Below are 24,758 nucleotides of genomic sequence, written 5' to 3'. Positions count from 1 at the left end.
TCAGAAAATTGAGGCTGTGAAGACTTGGCGAAGGCCTATAACTCCCACAGAGGTCCGTAGTTTTCTAGGTTTAGCGGGTTATTACAGAAGGTTTGTGGAAGGATTTTCTTCTATCTCTGCACCACTGACGAAGCTAACTCAGAAGTCAGCAAAATTTCAGTAGACCGATGCTTGTGAACGCAGTTTCCAAGAATTGAACGATAGGTTGACTTCAGCTCTAGTTTTAACCCTTCCAGAAAGGGCCGATGATTATGTAGTGTATTGTGATGCCTCCGGTGTTGGATTGGGTTGTGTGTTGATGCAGCATGGTAAGGTTGTCGCCTATGTTTCTAAGCAGTTGCAAAAGCATAAGAAGAATTATCCAACTCATGATCTCGAATTGGCTGCGATTATTCATGCACTAAAGATGTGGAGACACTATTTGTACGGCGTCCATGTTGATATCTACACAGATCACAAAAGTCTCCAATATATCTTCAAACAAAAAGAGTTGAATCTATGACAGAGGCGGTGGTTAGAATTATTAAAAGATTATGATGTAAATATTTTATATCATCCTGGAAAGGCGAATGTAGTGGTTGATGCATTTAGCTGCAAATCAATGGGTAGCCTATGTGAGGTCCTTCCAGAGAAGAAAGAATTAGTCCATGAGCTCCATTAGCTAACTAGCCTAGGAGTTCGTTTAATTGATTCAAGTAATGTAGGAGTTGGTATTTGCAACCCAGTTGTCTCATCCTTAGATATGGAGGTGCGAGAGCGTCAATATGAAGATTCCCAGTTGAGTCACTATAGGGATACATTTCCTGAGAAAGAAAAGTCACCATTTGAAGCCCCTGCAGATGGAGTTCTCAGGTATCGAGGCAGGCTGTGTGTGCCAGATGTGGCAGGACTACGCCATCAGATTCTGGAAGAAGCTCATTACTCCCATTATTCTATTCATCCAGGAGCAACAAAGATGTATCACAATCTCAAGTTAATGTATTGATGGTATGGAATGAAGAAAGATATAGCAGAATTTGTGGCCCAGTGTCCCAATTGTCAACAAGTGAAGATTGAACATCAGAAGCCAGGAGGATTATTGCAAGCGATGGAAATTCCAACTTGGAAATGGGAAGTAATTAACATGGATTTCATTGTAGGTTTGCCTCATTCCCGATGCAAGTATGACTTCATATGGGTAATTGTTGATAGACTCACAAAGTCGGCTCATTTTCTACCAGTCAGAACTACCTATGCGGCAGAAGATTATGCAAAACTATACCTTAAAGAAGTAGTGCGGCTTCATGGCATCCTGATGTCTATTATTACTGACAGGGGAGCACAATTTACAGCTAAGTTCTGGAATTCCTTCCAAGAAGGTTTGGGTACTCAAGTGAGGCTCAGCACAGCATTTCACCCCCAGACAGATGGACAAGCTGAACGTACTACTCAGACCTTAGAAGATATGTTACGGACATGTGTGCTAGATTTCGGAGGCAGTTGGGATGATCACTTACCTCTTATCGAGTTTGCATACAACAACAGCTACCATTCCAAAGATCCAAATAGCCCCGTATGAAGCCTTATATGGAAGGAAGTGTAGATCGCCAATCGGATGGTTTGAAATGGGAGAAGCACAACTGATAGGTCTAGAACTAATCCAGCAAGCGGTGGAAAAGATCAAGGTTATCCGAGATAGATTGTTGACAGCCAAAAGTCGCCAGAAATCCTATGCGGACAACCGTCGGCGAGACTTAGAATTCCAAGTTAATGATTGAGTATTCTTGAAGGTATCACCGATGAAGGGCATGATGAGATTTGTAAAGAAGGGAAAATTGAGTCCTCGGTATATTGGGCCTTATAAGGTGGTCCGCAAGATAGGCCAAGTAGCTTATAAACTGGACTTACCTCCAGAACTTGAATCAGTCCATCCATCAGATTCCATATCGATGCTCCATAAGTGTGTCAGAGATCCTACTAGAATCGTGCTTGTAGATGACGTTCAAGTTACGGAGAAGGGTTCGGCTTATGAAGAGGTACCCATTGCCATACTAGATAGGCAAGTACGGAAACTTAGAAATAAAGAGGTAGCCTCAGTTAAGGTCTTGTGGAGAAACAATAATCGAGAGGAAATGACTTGGGAAGCGGAAGAAAATATGAAGTCCAAGTATCCACATTTGTTTCCACCCCCGGAAGAGATTCAAGATGAGACGCCATTATCATAAGGCATGTAATGCTTTCTTTTTAATGCTTTTGGTCGTGTGTGGCCATATTTTCTTGCCATTGTGTTATAGCCCTGTGAGGCGATGTTATTGTGGGTTGTTGTGACAGGGTGGTAATGCCATATTACAGGGAAAACTCTGGCGAAATTTCTGTAGAATTCTCGAGAACATAACATTCGAGGACGAATGTTTTTAAGGGGGGAAGAGTGTTACACTTCAGAAAATTTCATGTTGTTGTGCGGTGAATAGAATAACGTAAGTAAAGGTGTATATGATGTCCCTACAAGTAAGAAGGGATACTTAATGATTCAAATTAATATTCCAAAGATGTTGAGAAGAGAGAAGAAAGCTTGTTGGAGAAAGTTAAGATAGAGAATATCTTACCTAGAATACTAACGTACCAGTAGGTATTCCTGGTGATTTACGGGGTTAGAAGTTGAACAAGTCGAATCGGCGCAATCTAAGTAGGTTCAGGAAATTCTGCAGACACCAGTCAGTGTCGACGGGCATGTCGACGGACCATCACTGTGCACCATCAACACGTTTCAGCAAACTGGAATCTATAAGCGCGACTCGAAGGGACAAGTCGACGGATCTTCGACACCATTCGACGGGACCGTCGACCTAACCGTCAAACTGCAAACTGCAAACTGCAATCAGGGATTTTTAGGCGTAAGTTGACGGGTCGTCCACACGACGACAGGTCGTCGACCCGCTCGTCGAACCGCTTCTCTGGAACTTTCCTGTTTCAGCTATAAATAGACAATTCATGCTCCTAATTTTCAGATTTCATTCTCGCTCTAAGTCTTGAAGGTTCTAGAATATTTTTCTCATCATATTATCATATATCCAAGGGAAATCAAGGAGTAAATACCAAGAACTAGTAAAAAATCAAGTGTATGGATGCTCACTAGGGTTTGTAGAGATCAAGAAGTCCTTTTGAATTGAAGTGGGGTTTTCTCCAAGTGAAGTATTGCCATCCAAAGTCCATTCCTACATCATCAAAGGTGAGTGTTATGTTCAATTCATGTTATTAAGAATATTGAGAGGTTAAAAGACTTGGATTATGGAAGGGAGGAGAATATGGAGAGCAAATATAGAAATAGTGATATTCTTGAATGATGACTTAACTTGAATAATAGTTCTTGACATGTTATGAGTGCAATCTTGTGGTGAATAATACAATGATGTTAAATGAGTATTATATGAGAGTGAATATGATGTTGTATTATAGGTATGGTTATAGGTGATTTTGAAGGTGGATTTAAAAAAAAGTAAACAATGTTTAACTTGAAGAATTTATTGATTGTGTTATTATGGGTGTTCTTATTGATGTTTGAGGGTTGTCTTATTTTATGGAAAAAGTCGTCGAAACAAAGGAAGTGTCGCCAAATTTCCATTAACTCTTAGTTTGTTTAGCTTAAGCTTAAGTATGTTTCCGGTTATCTAATCTTAGTAGCTCGAAAGGCAAGCAAGTAGGCCATAGAGTTAAAAAGACATAAAGGTATGTAAGGCTAGTCTCTTCTTTTCTAAGGGGTGATTCCTACAAGATGACTTCCTTTATCTTTTCATGACTCTCTTGTATCTCGAAAACTATGAGTCTATGATTATTAAGAGCTTCTCGTAAGATAAAGATAAGAGATGTGTTATGAATACGATAAAAATGATGATGAATCCATGTCTAGAGATTCTAAAGCTTATGATACGATATTATTATAAAGCTAATGATCCTTACATGATTCCTTGATGTTATTCATTGTTACTAGTCTCACCTTATAATGCTAGTTCCTTCAAGGTGGAAACATGATGATCATGACTACACTATAATGGAATCGGGGGTTCTCGACCTTACGTCACCCCGATAGAGTTGTAGCTCTTACTTGAGTTCTTATGCCTGCTTTATGATTAGTATATGATGATAAGACTACACCGAGCCTATATGGCCGGGCAGACACCGCTATGGCGGGCAGCATGTACACCATGTCTAGATGACAGGGGCAGACACCACTAGTGGGCGGCATGAGAGGTTTACCGAGGACGCGGGATGCCCGGACACGAGCTAATGATGATCACACCATACCTATATGGTCGGGAAGCTTATATATGTATACATGAGATGATGGGTTTATGATGTAAGTTAGTATGCATAATTCTGCCTTAAGAGGCACTCAATTGCAGATTGTTTTCCTTACTTTATAGTTCTTCATTTCTTACCGTGTTATTATTAATCATGCCTTACATACTCAGTACATTGTTCGTACTGACGTCCTTTCTTTTATGGATGCTATGTTCATGCCTACAAGTAGACAGGGAGACGGTGCAGACCCGTAGGAGCTTATCAGGAGATACGCAGGAGCACTTCCCTACTCCGGAGGTGCAGCTTTTGATATATTCTTTTGTATATATATATATTCGGGTATGACGGGGCCCTGTCCCATCCTTATGTCTCAGTATTCTAGTAGAGGCTCGTAGATACATATGTGTGGGTAGTAGATGTCTTATGATCCCCTCAGTGCATATTTTGTATGTCATTTTTGGTAGCCCCGTGGGCTTATAAATATACGTGCATTTTTTGAAGTGATAACGATTATCTTATGACGAGTTTCGAGTTGGGGATAATGTATATTCAGGATGAACTTGATGACAAGTATGGTGGGTGGTGCTCGGTAGAGTAGCTCCGGGTACCCATCATGGCCCCTAATTGGGTCGTGACACACTGGTGGTAAAGGGAGCACCTGATGAGATCTCCCATGATTGAAGTTGCCTGCAGACTTAGCTCTCTTGCTGAATTCCCTGTCTTTCTATTTCTGGAGTGCTTCTTCCTCCTTCAACCTATTCTCATTACCTTGAAAAAAAGCAACCATCTTGGAAATGGTCATGTTGTTATTCTAAGCAGTCGCATTAGCATCACCATGCAAACCGGGTATAAGCCCAAGCACAAATCTCCAAACCACGGCCCTCATATCGGGAACCATATGGGGAGCATGTCTGGCCAACGAGACAAACTTGAACGGTCATGTTATTCTACTCAATAGCCTTTGCTTCCCTGACCTCAATTGGCATGAAGTGGTCAATGAAAGCATCTGCAAATTCGTTCCACGTAGCAAAAAGTGCATCCTCCCCTCGAAACTGCTCTTATGATTCATACCAAATATGAGCCACATCATGCAGCTGAAAAGATCCAAATTTTGCTGCCTCTGTCTCAGTAACATGCATCACACGAAATACTTTCTGGAGTCCATCAATAAAATTCTGCGGGTCCTCCTCCTTCTTAGACCCTGTGAACACTGGCGGCTTCATACGCAGAAATTCCTGGGTCCTAAAACTAGCTGACCCACCGCTAGCACCTGAGCTAGAAGTCGTTTCTTGTCGCTGCGCCTAGTTAGCAATGATCTGAGCGAGCAACTAAATAGCTCCCCTAACATCCACGTCTGAAGCACTGGGAGGTGTAATCGTAGACGGACCTCCGCAGCCTCTCGCATGGCAGTCGGGGGCGATCGGCCCCACCTTCTCTTCGAGCTACATTGCTTAGTAGCCCTCTAGCTAGTAGTTGTAGTCCTCTTTGCGTACTTTCTTTTCGGAGGCATTTTCTGAAATACGTAATTCGCACGAGTTAGAAGAATTCCTAAAAGTACGGCTCTAACTGCACGAACTAGAGTATGAAACAAGTGAGACAAATCTTGAATGTCTTAATGGTCTACTGTTCACATGTGTGGCACTCACACACACATAAAAGTGACCCCACTAGACACAGCTTCATAGACTCCCTAGGACACTTGAACCTAGTGCTCTGATACCAAGCTTTGTCACGCCCCGAACTATGGCCTGGGCGTAACACGACACTCGATGCCTAACTGCATGTGACCGAGCGAACCCATTGGCTGGCTGAATCAACATGTGATATCAAAACATACTAAAATGCGGAAATAATACTAACACATGTTGATCTGCTAAAAAGTCTGACTGTAATATCTTATAAATGCGGAAATACTGAATGAGTCTGAATAAGTAGCCAACAAGGCTAACACAAATTCTTGCTAACATCTGACTGACTAAACTGTAGTCTATAAAGCCTCTAATGAATACTGAAAGGGTTAACTATCTACCCGAACAAGGCCCCGGCGTACCCAACTGACTAACATAATGTAAAGACTAATGACATGATAACACCCCGAAGGAACTGGGCTCACCAAGCAGCTGATACAAGCGAGTCCTAGCTAGCAGAATCATCAACATGTAAATCGTTGCCTGCATCAGTGATGCAGGCCCCCCAAGCAATAAAAAGGGACATCGGCACATTTGAACTGTACTGGTATGAAAAGTAATGGAAAGAAGGAACTGTAAGCACATGAAACTAAAACTAAAACTGATATCTGAGAACTGAACTAAACATGAGAAGTAAAGATATGAATACTTCCTATTTCTAAATGAAGAATCACATGTGTAACTGATAATATAAACTGTGGCCTAGGGCCCAATAATGTGCACAAAATCTGTGTCTTCAGGACCAAGTAATAAGTATGCATAAACTGTGGCCTAAGGCCCAAAACACAGATACAGGTGTTCAACATTGAGCAATTCATAATACTGAAACTGAGAGATAACTGATAGCATGAAAACTATTTCTGATTATGGAACTTAAGCCAATAACTGATTATACACTGACTGAGACTCATGTGATGTCAATACACGTCTGTAATGATTACGTACCGAGTTCATGATATTCAAAGTGATAACCACGAACGAATTATGAAACTATATCCCTAGAAGATAGAAGTTCTATAATTATTCATGAAACTAGGGCTAAACTATATTCTGAGTCAATTTCTGATAATATAGTTAGCCTCACATACCTGTATATGCTCCAAAACTCACAACTATTGATCTGGAATTGAGAAGAATCCCAAAAGCCTAAGTCTTGAACCCCTTAGATGGGTTTTCTTGAAAACCCTAGGTTAGAAACAATGAATTCTTGTTTAATGTTCATTAATATACGTTAGAATCCACTTGGAATAGGTTGGAATTGCTTACCTTAGCGTTCTTTGTTATGGAGGAGAAGAGCAGGTCGTTCTAGGGCTTGAAAAGTGTGAAAAGTGGGATTAAAACTGAACCCCACGTATTTATATTTTCTGGTGAGGCGGGTGATGTACGGGCTCCATGTACGGCCCGTACATCAAAGTACAACCCGTACAAGGTGGGCATACTTCATCGTAATTTGGTCTGCGAGGTACGGGTTCCATAGTACGTCCCGTACTTGGTGTACGGCCCGTCCTTCCATGTATGTCCCGTACTTCTGTGGCCGTACCTGGAATGGAAATTCCAATGGTCTCTGATGTTCTTCCTTTGATGTACGCTAATGTACGGCCCGTACTTTTGACGTAGGGCGTACAACTACCGTTCCGAGCCTATTTTCCTATTTCAAAATTTCTATCTTGGTTTCTAAGTCCCTGAATGATAAACATAGGCTAGTTTAGAGGTACTAGGTGTTACAATGGCCTTGCAGCTGATTCTTTTTAAGTCAATAGTGACTAGTGTATTGTACTTGAAATCCTCAAGCTAACTAGAAAAGTGGTTACTAGTCATGTATATGTCCCTCAGTAATGGAAGGGAAAACATGTATGATGGTAATGTTCCATTCATGGAGTTACCATCAAGGTACAAAAACTCTATGCGGGTGAGATTCGAAAGAGATTCAGGAATAAGCCCCCAGAGATTACAGTCACTAAGAAACAAAGTGTCACGACCCAACTAGTGGGCCATGATGGGTACCCGGAGCTGGCTACCGAGCACCACTCGTCATGCTATCTATTATACTCAACCTGGACATATATCATTCTCACCACAAAACTTATGATAAAACGATCGTCAATATCTCCCAAAACATGTATGTGCGCATAAGCCCATGAGGCTACAAAAAAAGATGTACATAATATACAATGAAGGGGGTCACATAGCATCTACAACCCACACATAAGTATCTACGAGCCTCTAACTAGAATACTGAGATCATTGGGACGTGACAGGACCCCGCCATACCCTAAATATGTACACAAGAGAGTATACCAATAAGCGGCAACTCCGGAGTAGTGGAGTGCTCCTCGAAAGTCCGCCGAAATAAGCTCCTAAGCGTCTCCCCCCCCCCCCCCCCCCCCCTCTGCACCAGGGCATGAACGCAGCGCCCATAAAAGAAAGGACGTCGGTCGAACAATGTGCGAGTATGTAAGGCATGTACAACGGATAATAAAGAAATAAAGGAGCATATGATGAAGAGCAAACCTGTAACTGATTGCCTCTTAAGGCGGAGTCATGCATGCTAACTTTTATAGTAAACATAATATCATATCATACATATATAAGTTTCCCGACCATATAGGTACGGTGTGATCATCATTAGCCCGCGTTCAGGCCTCCCGCGTCGGGGCGTAAGTTGCCCACTACAGTGGTGTGTCTGCCCGACCATGTAGGCACGGTGTGATCATACATGAAAATAACATAAGCATGCATGAGAGCCCAAGGGAAAGCTACAACTCTATCAAAGTGACGTCAGGTCGGTAACCTCCGATTATGTTATGGATCAAACATCATCGCTAGGTCTCACCTTGAAGGAACTAATATCATAAGGTGAGACAACTATAAGAAATAACATCAATGAAATCATGAAGATAGGATTATCAAGCTCATAATAACATCATCTCATAAGCTTCGAAATCTCTGAAATAGCATCATTATCACCATCATTATCATGGGACATATCTCACCTTTATCTTATAAGAAGCTCTTAAGAATCGTGAACTTTCAACTCTTAGGATGTAAAAAGAGCATGGAATATAGAAAAGAAATCATAGCATAGAAGTCATGCCTTTGAAAGAAGGGGGCTAGCCTTACATACCTTTACGTCTCTTTAACTTTATCAACTAAACGCTTTCCTTCCAAGCTCACGATTCTACATTCAAGAGAATTCGTACCAAAATTAGATAATTGGAAGTGTACTTAAGTCTCAACTAAAACAATTAAGAGCTAACAAAAATTGGGCAGCATTTCCTTTGTTTCAACAACTTCCTCCATCTAATAAACAACTCCCATACATCCATAGCACGCCCATCATATCATAATCAATAAACTTTTTTACGTTAAACATTGTTTAATTCTTAAAACACCCTTTCAAGGTCATCCATAGCCATAGATGACATAACGCCATATTCATTCCCATATAATACTTCTTTAACGTCATTTGTATCCTTCACAACAAGATTATACTCATCTCATACTAAGAGTCATGACTTGAATTAACTTACTACTCAAAATACCATTATTTCCATATTTGAGCTCATATTCTACTTTCTTTCCTAATCCAAGTCTTTCAACCACTCAATACATTTAATAACATGAAATAGATGTAAAACTCACCTTTGGTTATGTAGGAATGATCTTTGGATGAAAATACTTCACTTGAGAAAACCCCAACTTCAACACAAAAGAGATTCTTGACTCCCACAAACCCTAGTGAGCCTCTTTTTCGCTTGATTCTCTTGATCCTTGGTAATTAGTCCTTGATTCCCCTTGGATTTGTGTTAATATGGTGTATGGAATATTCTAGAGGTTTCAAGAGGTGTGGAGAAAATGAGAAATGAAAAATAAGAACTTGGGTCTCATATATATAAATTATAAAATCTGACCCGACATGATTTATACGGACACTTATACGGTCCGTATAAGTGACCGTATGATCTCACCAAAAATGACCCCTCACTGTGACCGTTATACGGACCGTATAAGTGGTCGTATAACCTAACTTTTCCCCGAAATTGATGTTGTCGATTCGTTTGATCTCCAATCCTTATAGAATCTTCTTGGCACTTGTTTAACACTTCATTAACCATCCAAGGAGCCCTATAAATCCTTCCTAAGACATCACTAAATAATCGTTAACTCAATACTTGCAAAAGTCTCTCCAAACACGACTTATACTTTACTTCCTTCGACGAACTTAGTTTCACCGATTCATATAACTTCAAAATCCTATCGTATATGTTTTAAAGTTGCCACATACTCTCCTTAATGTCATAAGAACTTCATGTTCACCTTAAGTTCGCATTAGTCTATTTACAGCACAACGACATGAAATTTCTGAGGTGTAACACAAAGAATGCACCGAAGTTAGATAGCCAAAAGATTCAGGCATATTACTAGAAAAATTCACCTCTGTGAGATCCAACTCCACGAGAGATGCACTGTTGTTCCATTTGGTCTTCGTAAAATAACCACTGAGCCGATCACTGGAATGTAAGTCAAGTATTTCCAAGTTGGGCAGGTGAAATATATTCTCAGGTATTATCCCATAAAATCCTGTCCATTCCAGCCTCAGAGTTGTTAAGTGAGAAGAAAAATTGGGAGGAATGGTCGAAGTGATGTTTACGAAAGTAAGATGAAGCTCTCTTAATTGGGTCAAATTCTAAATGAGCGTTTAAAAATGGGTCGAATCTTAGCTTAATGGACTCTGCTGAGAGAACTAGAGAACTTAATTTGGAAAGATGAGAGATTTCATAAGGAATTTGACCTGAGAAATGCAAGAATGAAAGATCAAGATGCATTAAGCTCGAGAACCTTCCAAATTCAGGCGAGATGTGAGAATTAGAGAAGCTATTCATAAAAGGTCGATTCTTTGGAGATGAGCGAGCTGGAACAGAGTGCTATTGGAATGAATCTTCCCTACAAGACTGCTACACTGAGGTCAAGTTCAATAACATAGTCAGTCAACTCATCACATATGACTCCATCCCATAAGCAGCAATCTCTGCTCATATTCCATGAACTCGTCTTTGGATGAGATTTCGTGCAAATACTATATGAGGGATCAACCGTAAGCATGTTCTTGAATTTTAGAAGGGCATTGCTTTGATCTTTAGGGCACATGGATGAAGAAAAAACAAGCTGACAGAGACAAAAAAAAAAAAGAATATTGATAAGAGCTGCAGCCCAGAGCCCATGTTTGCTAGAAATTAAAGAGTTCAAAAGTGTAATTGAAATCAAGAAAAAGCTATGCTTTGTGTATAGTTCTAAGTAATGCTCCTATGATATATATTCAACCCCAAAGTCTTGTCATGGAATTCTCAAATTGGGTTTTTGGATCTATCTGTCTATGAAAATACACTGTTTTGTTTTTATTTCCTCGTCCTAACACATTTGTTTTGATCTTGACTAGATTGTCCAATATCTGTCTATCCTATTGGCCTAATAATTGGTCTAGTCAAGCATAAGAAGCCAAATAAGTAGGACGATGTTACTTTCAAATTATACATGACTAGGGGGTGTTTTATTTTATATTAAGATGTTGAATCTAAACACACATGAATAAATGTTGTATTTTGATCTTAACATTGAATGATTAAGACTATTTGTTTTCTCAACATTTGAATATTTATAATCGACTTTTATTAAAAATTAATAAATATAATATTTAAAAGTTTAAATATTATATCCACAAAAATATTACTAGGTTATAAGGTGGTGGTATTTATCTATGGTGGCGGTGGTTGTACTGTAGGAGTGGTGGTTGTACAGTTGTAGCCGTTGACGGTAGTGGATAGTGATGGTAGTAGGTGGTGATGATGCTTGGAAATGGCGGTGGTTGTGATGATGGAAGTAGTTGGCGATGATGTGGTTGTTGGTGGTAGTGTTGAGAAAGGTGGTTGGTGGTGATACTTATGGTGGTGGAAATGGTTGGTGGGCTAATGACTGGAAATGGTGGCCGGTGGTGATGGTGGTTAATTGACAACGGTGGTAATGGTTGTGGCTGAAGATAGTGGTTATGCAGTGATAGCTGGTGGTGGTTGTGGACAAAGTAGTGGTAAAAGGTCATCTTAAAAATCTTTAACTGATCAACAATAGTTTTAATACTGTTCAAGATTTGTATGATTCAAAAAGTATATTTAGCACGTCTAATGGAATTGCCAGACTGTACCCTGGATAATATGAGTGGCCTCAAGGTGTTGATGATGTCACAAAATGAGATTATTACATAACATCATCAAACCCTGGAGGCCACTCGTATTAAATAAACATAGCGGAATCACTCCCCTCAAGTTGTTTCTTCCTAATTCTAGACTTTTTTAGTGATGTCAAATTGCAAATAGACAACTGAAAACTGGTGAAAGTCTCACATTTCGCCACAGTTACGTGTCACCTGAAAGCTGGTTATCAGAGACATCTGATAGGGAATGGAACCAGTGAAATTGTTTAGAGGTAGAGAATTATGAGGTTTTTCAGCTGACTGGTTTCAGGTGGAATTTTCCCAGTAAAGGAATTGCTTCAAAGCCGTGAATATATCAGCTCAGTCCAATTGATAATGAGATATGATGAGACCTTACCAGAAAGACAATTATAGCCAATGGTCCTTGCAGGGCATTCTCTGCTAGAGCCAACATTGTGAGGTTAGTACAAATTCAGGCCTAGCGCAGAAGGAACGGTTGAATTCAAACGGTTCTTTCAAATCAAGCTGTTGAATATTTCTCAGTCTGCCTATAGAAGATGGAATCTTTCCTTAAAATGAATCATTGAAAAGTACAAAAACTTCCAGACTGGTGACCGAACGAATTCCATCAGGAACTAAGACAGAAAACATGCTAACACCAAGCCGAAATTCTTTTTACTTAGAAAACTTGGAAAAAAAAATTGGTGACAATGAACCTTGAAATGAATTAGATGAAAGATTGAGGTACTCAAGCTTGTCCAAGTTGGCGAATACTGTTCTGGGATTGAACCGTTAAAATGGTTTAATGATAAATCGAGGTAAGTCAGATTATGGTAACGGAGTGCACATTCAGGGAATTCTAATCTAAGTTCAATGTAACCAAAGCTCAAATGCGTCAACATAGGCATATTCCTCAATTTAGACCAATCAGGAGTTTCTAAATAATTGATCCAAGATCCGAGTGCCATACCTTTTGTAGTTTACACCAATGATGTTTTTGTTATAAAACCTGAGATGTTCGAGTTGTGTTTACTTCCCAATCTCTTCTAGATGTTTACACCAATAAGCATTTTTGCACTTTCTTTCTCTATGGTTGCATCTATGCTATAAAAATGTCAATTTCTGCTTTATCAATTTAACGTTGTTTCTGAACTGATATAATTAGAATTTAATTTTCATTAAAACCAAGAGTTATACAGATCATCCTTGAATCATCAAATATAACTTCTAGGAAATTTTGAGTTAAACCAAATCAAAGAAAATTTAACGAATCACAAAACATGTCCCGCTATTATCATCACATTCTATCTCCCCCAAAAAGTGAACAAAAAAAAGGCCACAAAAGACCGGGAACAAATAGAAGACAATATTGAAAGGAAGAAAAATGATTCTAACATATTGTTCTAGCATAACTCCATATATAACAAGCCAACCCACCAAATTGCACAAACTTCTCACTCTCGTCCAAATTTCAAGACGCTGTCACATTGAACCACTCTTCAATAAGAAGCTACTGTTGCTTGCATTCTGGTGGCCTCTCACCAGACTGACCATCTCCGGCAGGTGCTCTTACGCTCCTCTGTAATGGAATATCAACAATTAGTACCGACTATCAAGGTATGCGGACAGAATCTTAAATGAAATTCAGAAACAAACATGAGATCATAGATCATACCTTGCAGGCAGCAGATGACTGCAGTGACGTTTCAAACAATAAGGAAAATCGGTTAGCTTTGCTAGTCATTTCATCTCAAAAAGATAAATTTAGTTGCTAAAAATAGAAGCGGGAAAATTGAAACTAAGTACCTTCTTCTTGGTCTTGGTCTCTTCTTCTTGCTCCTCTTCGTCCTCGTCATCATCTTCATCCTCATCTTCGTCTTCTTCATCACTCTCTTCATCATCATCATCATCATCATCTTCGTCTTCATCATCTTCCAAGTCAGCATAATCATCCTCTGCAGCTTCCCCAGTGAACCATGAGACAGCATGTGGAATGATTTTATCTCGAATTGTTGACCTTCATAGTCAATCAGGCGCAAAAACAAAGATTATCAGCACCATCTTCTTTCCGTCATAATGTATGTTTGTGTAAATTAACGTCAGACAGACTTACCCAACATCATAGTCTTGTTCCATCAAATTCTGAAGTTCTTCAGCCTGTCAATAAGTAAAAGCATATTGTTTAAGATAAACTGAATCTCTAAAAGAGAAATGGTACAAAGAAAATATAACAGTACTTACAGCATCTTCATCGATATCTTCTTCATCCTCAGGAACTTGAGGTGGACTAAAGAAGTTGAAGAAACTTTCACATTGTTCAGTTTTTGTGATAGGCTTGGCATTCTTTGACTTCTTTGGCTTCTTTTTTAGAATCGTCTGTGTCAAGCATTTTCCTGGATACCACTCTATCTCAGTCCTATAGATTGTGGAGAAAACATGAGAAACCGTTGGGGGAAATAATTATGTCAAATCAGTCAAAAACTTCAGCTGCAGATAGTGACGTGGTGCCATACCCGATTGCTTTCTCCAGAATTGGTTCATCTTCATCAATCATGTGATATTTTTTAGACAGAACGGTGTTTTTGAAGTAAGGATTAGTCTCGAAGAAAAATTCAAGCTTGAAACCCTTTGGATCATCAATCTTGGACCACTTTATATCCCTAAGGAATTTGAGAGCTTCTTCATCTCGCTCGGTAATCTGCATTTACAGAACAGACCAGATAAGTGGACTGACTGTTAATGGAACTGTTGTAGTAACTACAGTAAAGCACCTAACAAACAATTACCTCCTCAGCTAGCACTTCGTTATTCTTCATAGCAGTGAGCCAAAAACCAGGGACTCCTTCCTCTATTAAAAGCCAACTACATAATTAAATATTGACCATACCAAAGCAACAATCAACTCAAAAATGATAGTTAACATACCCACTGCATCTTTATCCGCTTGCTGGTTTTCTGCTGTAGCCTCAGTTGTTGCCCCTTCGACTTCAACAACCCCAGTCACAATTTCAAATCTCTGCAAATGTGTATTTAACAGCATTAGTTATACGTCACATACCACATAATCAATGCATATGCGTGTACTAGTGATAAACGTATAGCCTGTGTCACAGACCTTTGTGTATAGTGGTTGATACAACTTCTGGTATTTGGCTTCAAGTGCAGCTCTCTCTTCAAAAAATTTTGCCTCCAAGTCATCATGTTGAGTCTGCACAATTAAGAAAGAGGAAGAATTCATCACTTACGGTCAAAAATATAAAAAATCAGACAAAAGCAAGAACCTTTAAAAGAAAGTAAAGAAAGCTAACAACCCAGATAAATACAAAGTTTGAGCATCAAGGAGATTGCTTCCACAAATAACAGGCAACATTACATACAGTGTATCCAAATTTAGTTTTAAGTTAAACATAACTTGGAATCTTCAAAAAAAAAAAAAAAAAAAAAAAAACATCTTGGAATCTAATGCATATAATACACAGTAAACTAAGGAGATACCAAAAGTACACGTTATGACTAACCCAAGTGTTCTGATTATCTGCATTGTAGTCAAATACTCCTCCTATAAGACAAGTAACTACTACAGAGTCCTATTTTAAGAGAAGGCTACTGAATTTTACTTTAATCCGACCGGTAGTATTAGAAAACATTAGCCTTGGATAACCACTTCACAATAAGATGCAAAATTTGTGTTTCAGTCTATAACTCAAAGACCAATAACAAACATTTTTCTTATGAAGAGAAACAAGAACAAACATTTGGTATAACACCGGACACAAAACTAGTCAATGAAAGATAGCAGAGAAAGAATCTAACTAAGTAATCCAAGTCCTTCCAAGTTTTATTAACTTCTTCATAACTAGTCAGTTGTTTTGACTTGATACAACATTTGCGGATGCTTGTTCAACGATTAAATAAGTTCTACAAAAACCAAGTGTAAATCTTTCTTTAAGTAAACTTTCAATTACAATGGTTTTTGAATTAGGGCCACACCTACGAGTGCTACCTTGCATGACGGATCAGAAAATCATTATGCGAAAAAATAGGGAAAAGTATTTTTTTTTTAAATGTATAAATTGTTAAATCCCCTCGACATAAGAGAAACTTCTGGTTTTGTGGTAAAATTGGTTTAAATGTTACTTTAGGTTGCAGATTTGAAAACTAGATGTGACATTCGTACAAATTCTCGCCACAACCAATTGGCATCATAATTAACTGAAATGCTCTCCATCCAGTAAATTAAATCCCCATTGACTTCTAGGTCCTGACATCATATATATCATGCTTGGCAAGAGATAACAATGCATGCTTAGAGAACTCAATAACAAATATAGGATAATTAACTAGAAACAGTGAAGTGCCCTAAAAGAAAATTTTAAACAGCAATTGATATAAGATGCACATGCCTGAATCTCCCTCAGAAGCTCAACACGCTTCCTCACATTGGGCGACAGATTTTCAAGCACGTCTGTGTGCTTCCCAGTAAGATCCTGAAGTTTATTCTTCGAAAACCGCAAAATCAGCAAAAATTCATTAACTTACAACACAAATGACACATAAAACATATTAAGAAGGCTCACTTTGAGTACATTAACAAGGTCTGCTCGATCCCCGGCATTCAAAGCTACACAAAAGATTTTAATTAGAGATATAAAACCCCATATATCAAGAACAATAGTAACAAAAAAGAACATACAACTGGGGACTGATTAGAACCAATAAAAAAATTGAAGCTCTCATAAACCTTGATTAATAGTAAGTAAGCATTTATATAGCCAACCCCAACTAGCTCGGGATTGAGGGTGTGGGTGTGTTCAGTGTGCAGGGGGGAAATTCCATTTTCCCATGTTCGGTAGGTCAAAATTTTTTGGAAAACCATTTTCTCTAGGAAAAAAGTTACTTAAAAATGAGGAAAATGAATTCCGTAGTAGCAGTAGGGAAAACAAGTTCCACAGGTGTCATTCCACACTGATTCTACCTTCCCCACCCTCCACCACATATCACCCCTAACCCTACCCTCTTAGCCCCCATCCCCACACTCTTACGTCTTACCCCCCAGCACACCTCCGATAGTTTTTGCATAGATTATTATATACAAATATATTTTGAATTAAATTTTCAACTTACATACCAAACAAAAAGAAAATAAGTAAGAAAATCACTTATTTTCCAAGAAAACATTTTCAGTGGAATTCCACCTTAATTGTGTCCTCCTCACTCTCCAACACACCTCCTCATCACCCCCCACCCCATAGCCCCCGTCCCCACCACGCCACACCCAACTCTCATAGTATATACAAATGCTTTTAGGATAACATTTTTTTGCTTACGTATCGAACATAAGAAACTCACTTATTTTCAGGCAAAACATTTTTCAAGAAAACATTATCCATCATAGCCACTTCATACAGGGGTAAGTGATTGTCTTGTTAACCGAGACAGATAACTCACATAGAAATTAAAGCTTCTTACAGAGAGCCATATATCTAAATAAATAACATTGAAACGAGGATAAATTCTTAGAAAATAAAAGGGGTTTAAGGGGATAAGGGGGTTTTACCAGCACTGAGATCGGCAACACTGAAATTATCCTTTGGGTTGCTCATTATGGCAAAAATGGAAGGTTGAAAAGGCAAAGAACCTGGGAAATAAGGAAAGAAGAGATATAGTAGAGAGAGAGAGAGAGAGAGAGAGAGAGAAGAGGAGTAAGCGCCTCAAAGTGAGCTCTTTTATGGTCTCTCCCTCCTCCTCTCTCTCAGAAAACCTAGCAGCTCAGATGATGTTTATATTGACGGTCTCTATATAAGGCCGTGTTTGGACACTCCTAGGTATTTTCCAGGAATTATTCTTTTCCCATTCCCCGCTTCATTTTTTGTTTTTTTTAGAAAAGCCTAAAAAAAAAATGCGTTTAACTATGCAAAATTGTAGAAAAATGTCCCGTTAATAGTTTGGTTCAAAAATGCTCTTGCCGTTAATAGTTTGGTCCAAAAATACCCTTATTATTACTTAATTGGGTCAAAAATATCATTTTCCTGATAAACATATTGTTTCTTTTCTTTTTAATTTTCCTAATTAAAATATTGTTTTTAAAGAACCCTTTTCTTATTTCTTTTTTTTTAAATCCCTTTAACTAATAAAAAAGTGGAAATAATTTTTCTAAGTGGGAAATAATATTTTTTTTCTTCTTAATATCATTTTATCAATTAAAATAAAATAGTTTTCTATATTTTTTAACTGATAATATAAGCCATATATATAAGATCATAGTAACCTCATCATCAATTTTCATTCAGATAACGATAAAATTCTTTTTCCTTATAAAATAGAAAATATTTTTATTTCTTATTCATTTCCAAATTAATGTAGGATAAGTATTTGCTAATATAATCCTTGGTTTTAAAATTAAGATACGACAATCATAATGCCATAAAATACAAAAATTTATTACATTGCATCAAATCACAAAAGATCTTTAAAATATAGTCAATGGAGTTATTATTGACCTTTTTTTTATTTTAACTTTAAAACCAAGGATTATTCGCAAACATTTTTCCTACTTTAATTTGAAAAAGATTAAGAAACAAAAATAAATCCTATTTTATTCGGAAAAAAATTATTGTTATCTGAAAGAAAATTAATGATGGGATTACTATGATCTTATATATATGAGTTATGTTATCAAAAATACATGAGGTTATTCTAGTTTAATTAATAAATGTTATTAAGAAGGAAAAAAGAATACTTCCCGCTTATTTATTAGTTAAAGGGATTTTAAAAGAAAAGAAACAAGAGAAATGTTCCGCTCTTTTTTATTTCCCACCCAGCAGTACCCACATTGGAGTACTTGACTATATCTGAATTCGCACCGTGTAGCGCCTCATTTAGGGAGGAACAGCCCCGTCCGCTACACCACATCATTTGGTGGTAGGGAAATGCTCTTTAAAAACAAATATTTTTATTAAGAAAAAACTGTGTTTAAAAAAATATGTTTATTAGAAAATGGGCATTTTTGACCCAATTAAGCAAAAATAAGGGTATTTTTGGACCAAATTATTAACGGCATCGGTATTTTTGGACCACACTATTAAAGGAGGGCATTGTTGTTCAATTTCGCATAGTTTAAGGGCATTTTTGACCCTTTTCCGTTTCTTTTTTTACAGTTTTGGTGAAGTATGAAAAATATTTGGAATCTATGGCCAAGCGTCTACTTAAATGCAATGGCAAAGGGTCATATATACCCCTGTACTATCCTGAAATAGTTGTGTGTATTCCCCGTTTGCTTTTTCGATGATATATACCCCCGTCGTTAGCGTTTTAGTCATAGATACCCCTCCGTTTAAAAGGCTCCATTTCCCCGGAAACGTGGCCTCATCTTTTTTTTCTTTTTTTTTTTTTGGCAAATTTGTCAGGAGGCATGGCCCCCTGATGTTTTATTAATAATGATCAAGTTCAACAGCAAAAACAGAAAAGAAAAAATAATAGATGCTAACCATCTTTGAGTAAGCATACTCAAAGATAGTTTTACACTTTACAACCAAATAACAAGTGAACTGCTCCATATCTTGAATTAAGCTGGCTGAATCTTCTTGTTTTGATCCTCAGTGATGGAATTTGTGCCTTGTCAATATTTAGTATCTTCCTTCCCAAGATCTTGAAAGTGATTCAAAGCTCGTGTACTCAAGCTGATCCTCTACTTCAAGTGCTGCATTTGCTAAGAAATCTGCCAGTTGATTTCCTTCTCTAAATGTATGCAAAACTTGTACATGCAGCTGTTCCATTATATGTTGAATCTGCTCCACTTTTTCCACAATTTGCCAAGGGATCTTCCAAACATCTTGCAGTATGTTCTTCAATACCAATGAGTCAGTTTCCAATGTAACATTTTGTATGTTATTAGCTAAACAGTACTTCATAGCTTCCTGGATAGCTATTGTTTCTGCCATCATGTTTGAGGCCATACCAATCTGCTTAGCCTGAGCATAAACAAGATTTCCTCTGTCATTTCTGATGCAAAATCCATATGAGTTGATTCCTGGATTACCTTGAGAAGCTCCATTTGTGTTACACTTCAATCTATGTTGTGGCATTTTCCATAGAACCTTGCAGTAATGCAGGTTTGGCTTGTAGTTGCTCAACAGGTCTACAACAGAGGTGCCGCCTGGTGGAATTCTCGTTAACCAAGGATACTTCACTCTCGATCGGTTGATGTCATCGTTTGTTGAACCTGGTATACCATTCTGCTATATGATGTATTTTTGCCATGTTTGATTGAGTTTCTTCTTTTCTAGATCTCCCACATAATGATAGCTGGCATGGCTTGAAATATCCCTTGTAGCTTTGATGGTGCATTGGCTTTCCACCATAGAATAATGATCTACTACATATGAAGACCTTCTATGTTAAAACCTGCACAAGAAGCAAAAAGCGTTTCCAAAGCTTGAAAGCTATTGGAGAAGTTAGAAAAAGATGGGACATGGTTTCCTGCTTATGCATTTTGAGACAATATTGATATGCATTCTCTTAAGGTTGTCATCAGTTGCTATGCACCTCTTCCAAACTCTCCATAAAAGAAAGCTTATTTTAATAGGCAATCCCTTCAACCATATATATCTATAAGCTTCAAGACTGTCTTGCTTCAGTCTAGTTTCCTCCCATGCACTTTTGACTGTAAATTTTCCATTTGTTTCACCCACCCACCAAGCTTTATCATTATCAGCTTGAATTAGCTTTGGACTAATGGTATCTTGTATGTATTCCACAGTTTCTCCAGTAAGAAATTCCTGTAATTTTGGCAGATTCCACTCCTCGTTAGATATAAATTTCTTCACCTCTATCTCCTCATCAATGGCCAACTCATTATCAACAAAGTACAAAGCACCTTGTTTTGTCCAGTTATCAAACCAGAAGCTAGAAGTACCTCCTTTCAATTGCCACCATATCTGATGTTCTACATCATCTCTCACTCACCGCCTTTCTTCCACACATTTGATGCTCTCTTTCGGCCCTGCTATAATCGATGCAACTTCTTGCAATACTTGTTTCCCATGAAAGCTCCCCATAAAGAAATGTTAGTTCTAAAATTCCACCAAAGTTTTGCAAAAAAGGCTTTGGATATATCATGCAGTGATCTAAAGCCAAGACCACCTTCACACTTTAGCAAGCACATTTTATCCCAAGCCACCCGGAAGCTTGCCTTTAACACTGGCAGATTACTCCAAAAGAACTTGGCAAAGATCTTATGTAATTGGTCTATAACACCTTTCGGTGATTATTGCGATAATAAATAGACTGGCATTGTCTATAGAACATGTGCAATCAATATGTTCCTTCCACCAAATGACAGTAGCCTGTTTTGCCAAGGCATCACTCTATTCATCACCTTCTTTATTAGGTTTTCATAATAGACAATTTTCCTTCTACCATAGAATACAGGACATCCCAGATATGTAAAAGGAAAAGAACCTTTCCTTATACCAGTTTTCCTTTTAATTCTGCCAACCACAGCTGCTGGTACCTTCTCATGCACATAGAAAGAGCTCTTATCATTGTTAACCACCACTCGTATGTCTCTCTCATAGTCCTTCAAAATCTTCATCATCTTCTTAAATGACACAGATCGAGTTAAAAAAGTATGGTATCTTCAGCATATGATAAATGGTTAATCTGAGGGCTCCATTTTGGCATGCCATAGCCTTTAAAAGCAGTATCTTCATGTAGACTATTCAGGTTTCTGGCCAAGACTTCCAAGTGCTATGATAAAAAGAGTTGGTGACAAGGGGTCACCCGCTTCAAGCCTCTAGAGTGAAAAAGCCATGAGATTGACCATTTACTAGTAATCCGAATACCAATCTCCATACCATGTCTACAATCACCTCTGAAAAGCCAAATTGCCTCAAAACCTTTGTTAGAAAGATCCATGACACCCTATCATAAGCCTTAGCCATGTCAAGCTTCACCACCACATTGTGCAGTTTGTTCTCTTGTTTATGTCTCTAATAATCTCTTGTGCTAACAAAACATTCTCCACAATGCTTCTATGTTATATCCCGTATTTCATACATTCGGATGATTCGAGAAAGTCGTGGCAAGTTAAGGACAAGATCATTTTCAAGAATTATTTTAATGTACGAGTTGCTAGGAATATTATTTATGAACATTAGTAGTACGGAAAGATTTGGAAAGGCCATGGTAAAAAGAGAAATTTGCAAAATGACCAATGGAAATAATGTGGAAGGTTAGGGGCGAAGTGGTAATATTGAGAAAAGTCGAAGGGCAAAACGGTAATTTTACACAAGGTTCATGAAAATTCCAAAGAGGCCATATTGGCCATGTGACAAAAAAAAAAGGGAAAGAAAAAGGATGAAAAATGATGACAAATTAAGTCATCTTTTAATTTCAAGAAAATTCTAGAGAAAAAAAGGAAGGGGGTATGTGGACATTTTATGATTGGAAGGGACTTATATATATATATATAAGGAAAGATGACTAGTTCATCATCTTATTTAAGAAAGACTTGGAAAAAAAAAGAAGAAGAGAGCAAGAACAAGCATAGGCCATTCGGCCAAGCTCTCTAATTTTTGCCCCTTGAGATTTTGTTCCAAAAATTATTTTCTTGTGGTATTCCAACTAATTCAAGGATGCTCTTCAACATGGTATAGTTGTTGAAGCAAGAGAATCACTCTTTGATGCAAAACCCCAACCTTAGCTAAGTGAGGAAGTTGAAGGAAAAGGTAAGGTTTCATCCCCTTTATATGTTATGAAGGTTTTGTTTATGTTGTAGTATGTAGAAATGGATAGAATTCATGAGAATATGGAAGTTTGCATGGTGGGTGTGTATGTGTGCATGTGTGCCGTGTGTGTGTATTAGTATGTAAGTGAGATGAGTTGAATTTTATGTTGTATTCTAGTTGTGGTTATGGTGGAATTCATATTGGAAATGAAAGTTGAATGAATTTGGTTGAAGTTGAAAATATAGGTGTTGGCCGTGTGGTGTATGGAATTGGAATGGAAATGGATTAATTTTGTTTAGTATGTTAGTTGTGTGTTGTGATCCTTGCAATGTAAATGAAGGTAAAATGATGTAAGTTTGCATTGAAATGGAATGTGCTTATGTCGCTTTAGTATGATTTTATGACATTATGGAAATTAAGTGCTAAGGTGCAAATTATGATGATTGTGGATGAACTTGGAAGACGGAAACGTGTTATGAATAAGTATGCTAAAGATTAGAAGCTTTGGATGAATTATGGTTTTGATCGGAAGTTTGTATATTTTGTATATCTTGTGAATATTTTGTGAAAATGATATGAAATGATTTAGAATTGTATTGGAATGATCTTGATTAGTAAATGAATATGAGAATGTTAGTATTGAGTTGGAAATATGAAGTTAGAATGAAAGCTATTGTACTATGTTGGAAAGAAGACTAGTTATGCTATATTGTGTTTCATAATGATTGTTTGTGTTGTTGGGTTGTTGTTGTTGATATATTGGGCCGAGCTAAGTCTCGGGGATGCTATATGTATAGGGCAAATGCTGTCGAAATTTTTGTAGACAAATGTTAATTCAAGATTGAATTTCTAAAGGCTCTAATCAATGTTTGGTAAATGTGACCATTTATAGATTTTTGAGAGTTTTGAACTTGGATTTGGAGAAGCGTAAGAGACGGAAAAGGTATGTAAGGCTTCACCTTTCCTTCTTTTGGCATGTCTTAGACCTACTAGGTTTGGATATAAGCCTCGGGGATGATTCTATGCTTAGAAATCTGAGTTTGGATTTGACCTTTTTCACTCAATGAATTGAATCAAATTTCCCCGTGCTTCACGATGAAATAAGTGCTTAAACATCTACGTCTTGCCCAACTAAGACCGAATTGCACTAAAACTATCATAATGACTCGTAAAGCTCAATGTATGAAATTTACGTACGCCACCTTGACTTGACCCGAGGTGGGCCCACAATACTCGAGACCTTTCGTATCGCTCCATTTGACTTATTTCGTTTAATAATTAAAGGAAACTTTTGGGCTGTTGTCCCGACTACCAAGGGACAGTTGTTTAACTACCTCATAATGTTCTATAATATACTTTGTTGTGTAACAACGTTATTAATATAATTATTGCTTTGGTTTTCCAAAAATGGCTTCGGAAACGCGTTTGTGGTTCACTAATGATCTTCAAAGAACTAGTTTTGTACAAGGAAACATAAAATTGACTTTTTAAAAAAAAAAACCACTCCGAAAGGGGTGTGAGATTTTACTATTTCATTTCATTTACTACTTATGTTTACATTACCATCATTGTTATTATGCAGGAAGCGGCAATGCCCGAAGGGGCCATCATTGTTATTATGCCGGAAGCGGCAATGCCCGAAGGGGCCATCATTGTTATTATGCCGGAAGCGGCAATGCCCGAAGGGGCCATCATTGTTATTATGCCGGAAGCGGCAATGCCCGAAGGGGCCATCATTAATATTACGCCGGAGGCGCATGCCCGAAGGGGCCATCATTCCTACGCCCGGAAGCGCCGTCCGGCGGACTCGTTGACACTATATTTAGATTGTGCATTCTAGAATTGGTGTGCCGTACTTAT

The 24,758-nt window shown here is 38.0% G+C and overlaps 1 protein-coding gene across 4 annotated transcripts; it reads right to left on the bottom strand.

Moving 5' to 3' along the window:
• Positions 1-13,329: 13,329 nt before the first annotated feature.
• Positions 13,330-17,938, bottom strand: LOC132068782 (nucleosome assembly protein 1;2). 4 transcript variants are annotated; one of them, XM_059462487.1, is made up of 12 exons: positions 17,729-17,938; positions 16,749-16,792; positions 16,575-16,670; positions 15,287-15,379; positions 15,097-15,187; positions 14,958-15,019; positions 14,685-14,869; positions 14,409-14,587; positions 14,285-14,321; positions 13,978-14,188; positions 13,847-13,864; positions 13,330-13,750 (listed from the first exon to the last, which is right to left on the bottom strand). In XM_059462487.1, exons 1-12 carry the CDS (start codon positions 17,772-17,774, stop codon positions 13,682-13,684), a joined length of 1,131 nt encoding a protein of 376 aa, XP_059318470.1. In that variant the 5' UTR covers positions 17,775-17,938; the 3' UTR covers positions 13,330-13,681. The 4 variants fall into 4 exon arrangements, with proteins under 4 accessions (XP_059318470.1, XP_059318469.1, XP_059318471.1 ...); XM_059462486.1 differs by having other exon boundaries at positions 14,285-14,328; positions 14,413-14,587; positions 17,729-17,937; XM_059462488.1 differs by having other exon boundaries at positions 14,285-14,328; positions 14,413-14,587; positions 16,575-16,658; positions 17,729-17,937.
• Between the last annotated feature and the right edge of the window lie 6,820 nt (positions 17,939-24,758).

This window comes from Lycium ferocissimum, chromosome 8, assembly GCF_029784015.1.
Source record: "Lycium ferocissimum isolate CSIRO_LF1 chromosome 8, AGI_CSIRO_Lferr_CH_V1, whole genome shotgun sequence".
Taxonomy (NCBI): Eukaryota; Viridiplantae; Streptophyta; class Magnoliopsida; order Solanales; family Solanaceae; genus Lycium; species Lycium ferocissimum.
The sequence above is the reverse complement of the archived record's forward strand: the minus strand, read 5'-3'. Positions and strand labels throughout refer to the sequence as shown.

Excerpts from the sequence above, each read along its gene's own strand:
- LOC132068782 (XM_059462486.1), bottom strand. The coding sequence starts at position 17,774 with ATGAGCAACCCAAAGGATAATTTCAGTGTTGCCGATCTCAGTGCTG. Across the intron at positions 15,380-16,574 it reads AGCTTCTGAGGGAGATTCAG|ACTCAACATGATGACTTGGA; the intron begins GCATGTGCATCT and ends TTAATTGTGCAG. Across the intron at positions 14,189-14,284 it reads GAACAAGACTATGATGTTGG|GTCAACAATTCGAGATAAAA; the intron begins GTAAGTCTGTCT and ends TTGACTATGAAG.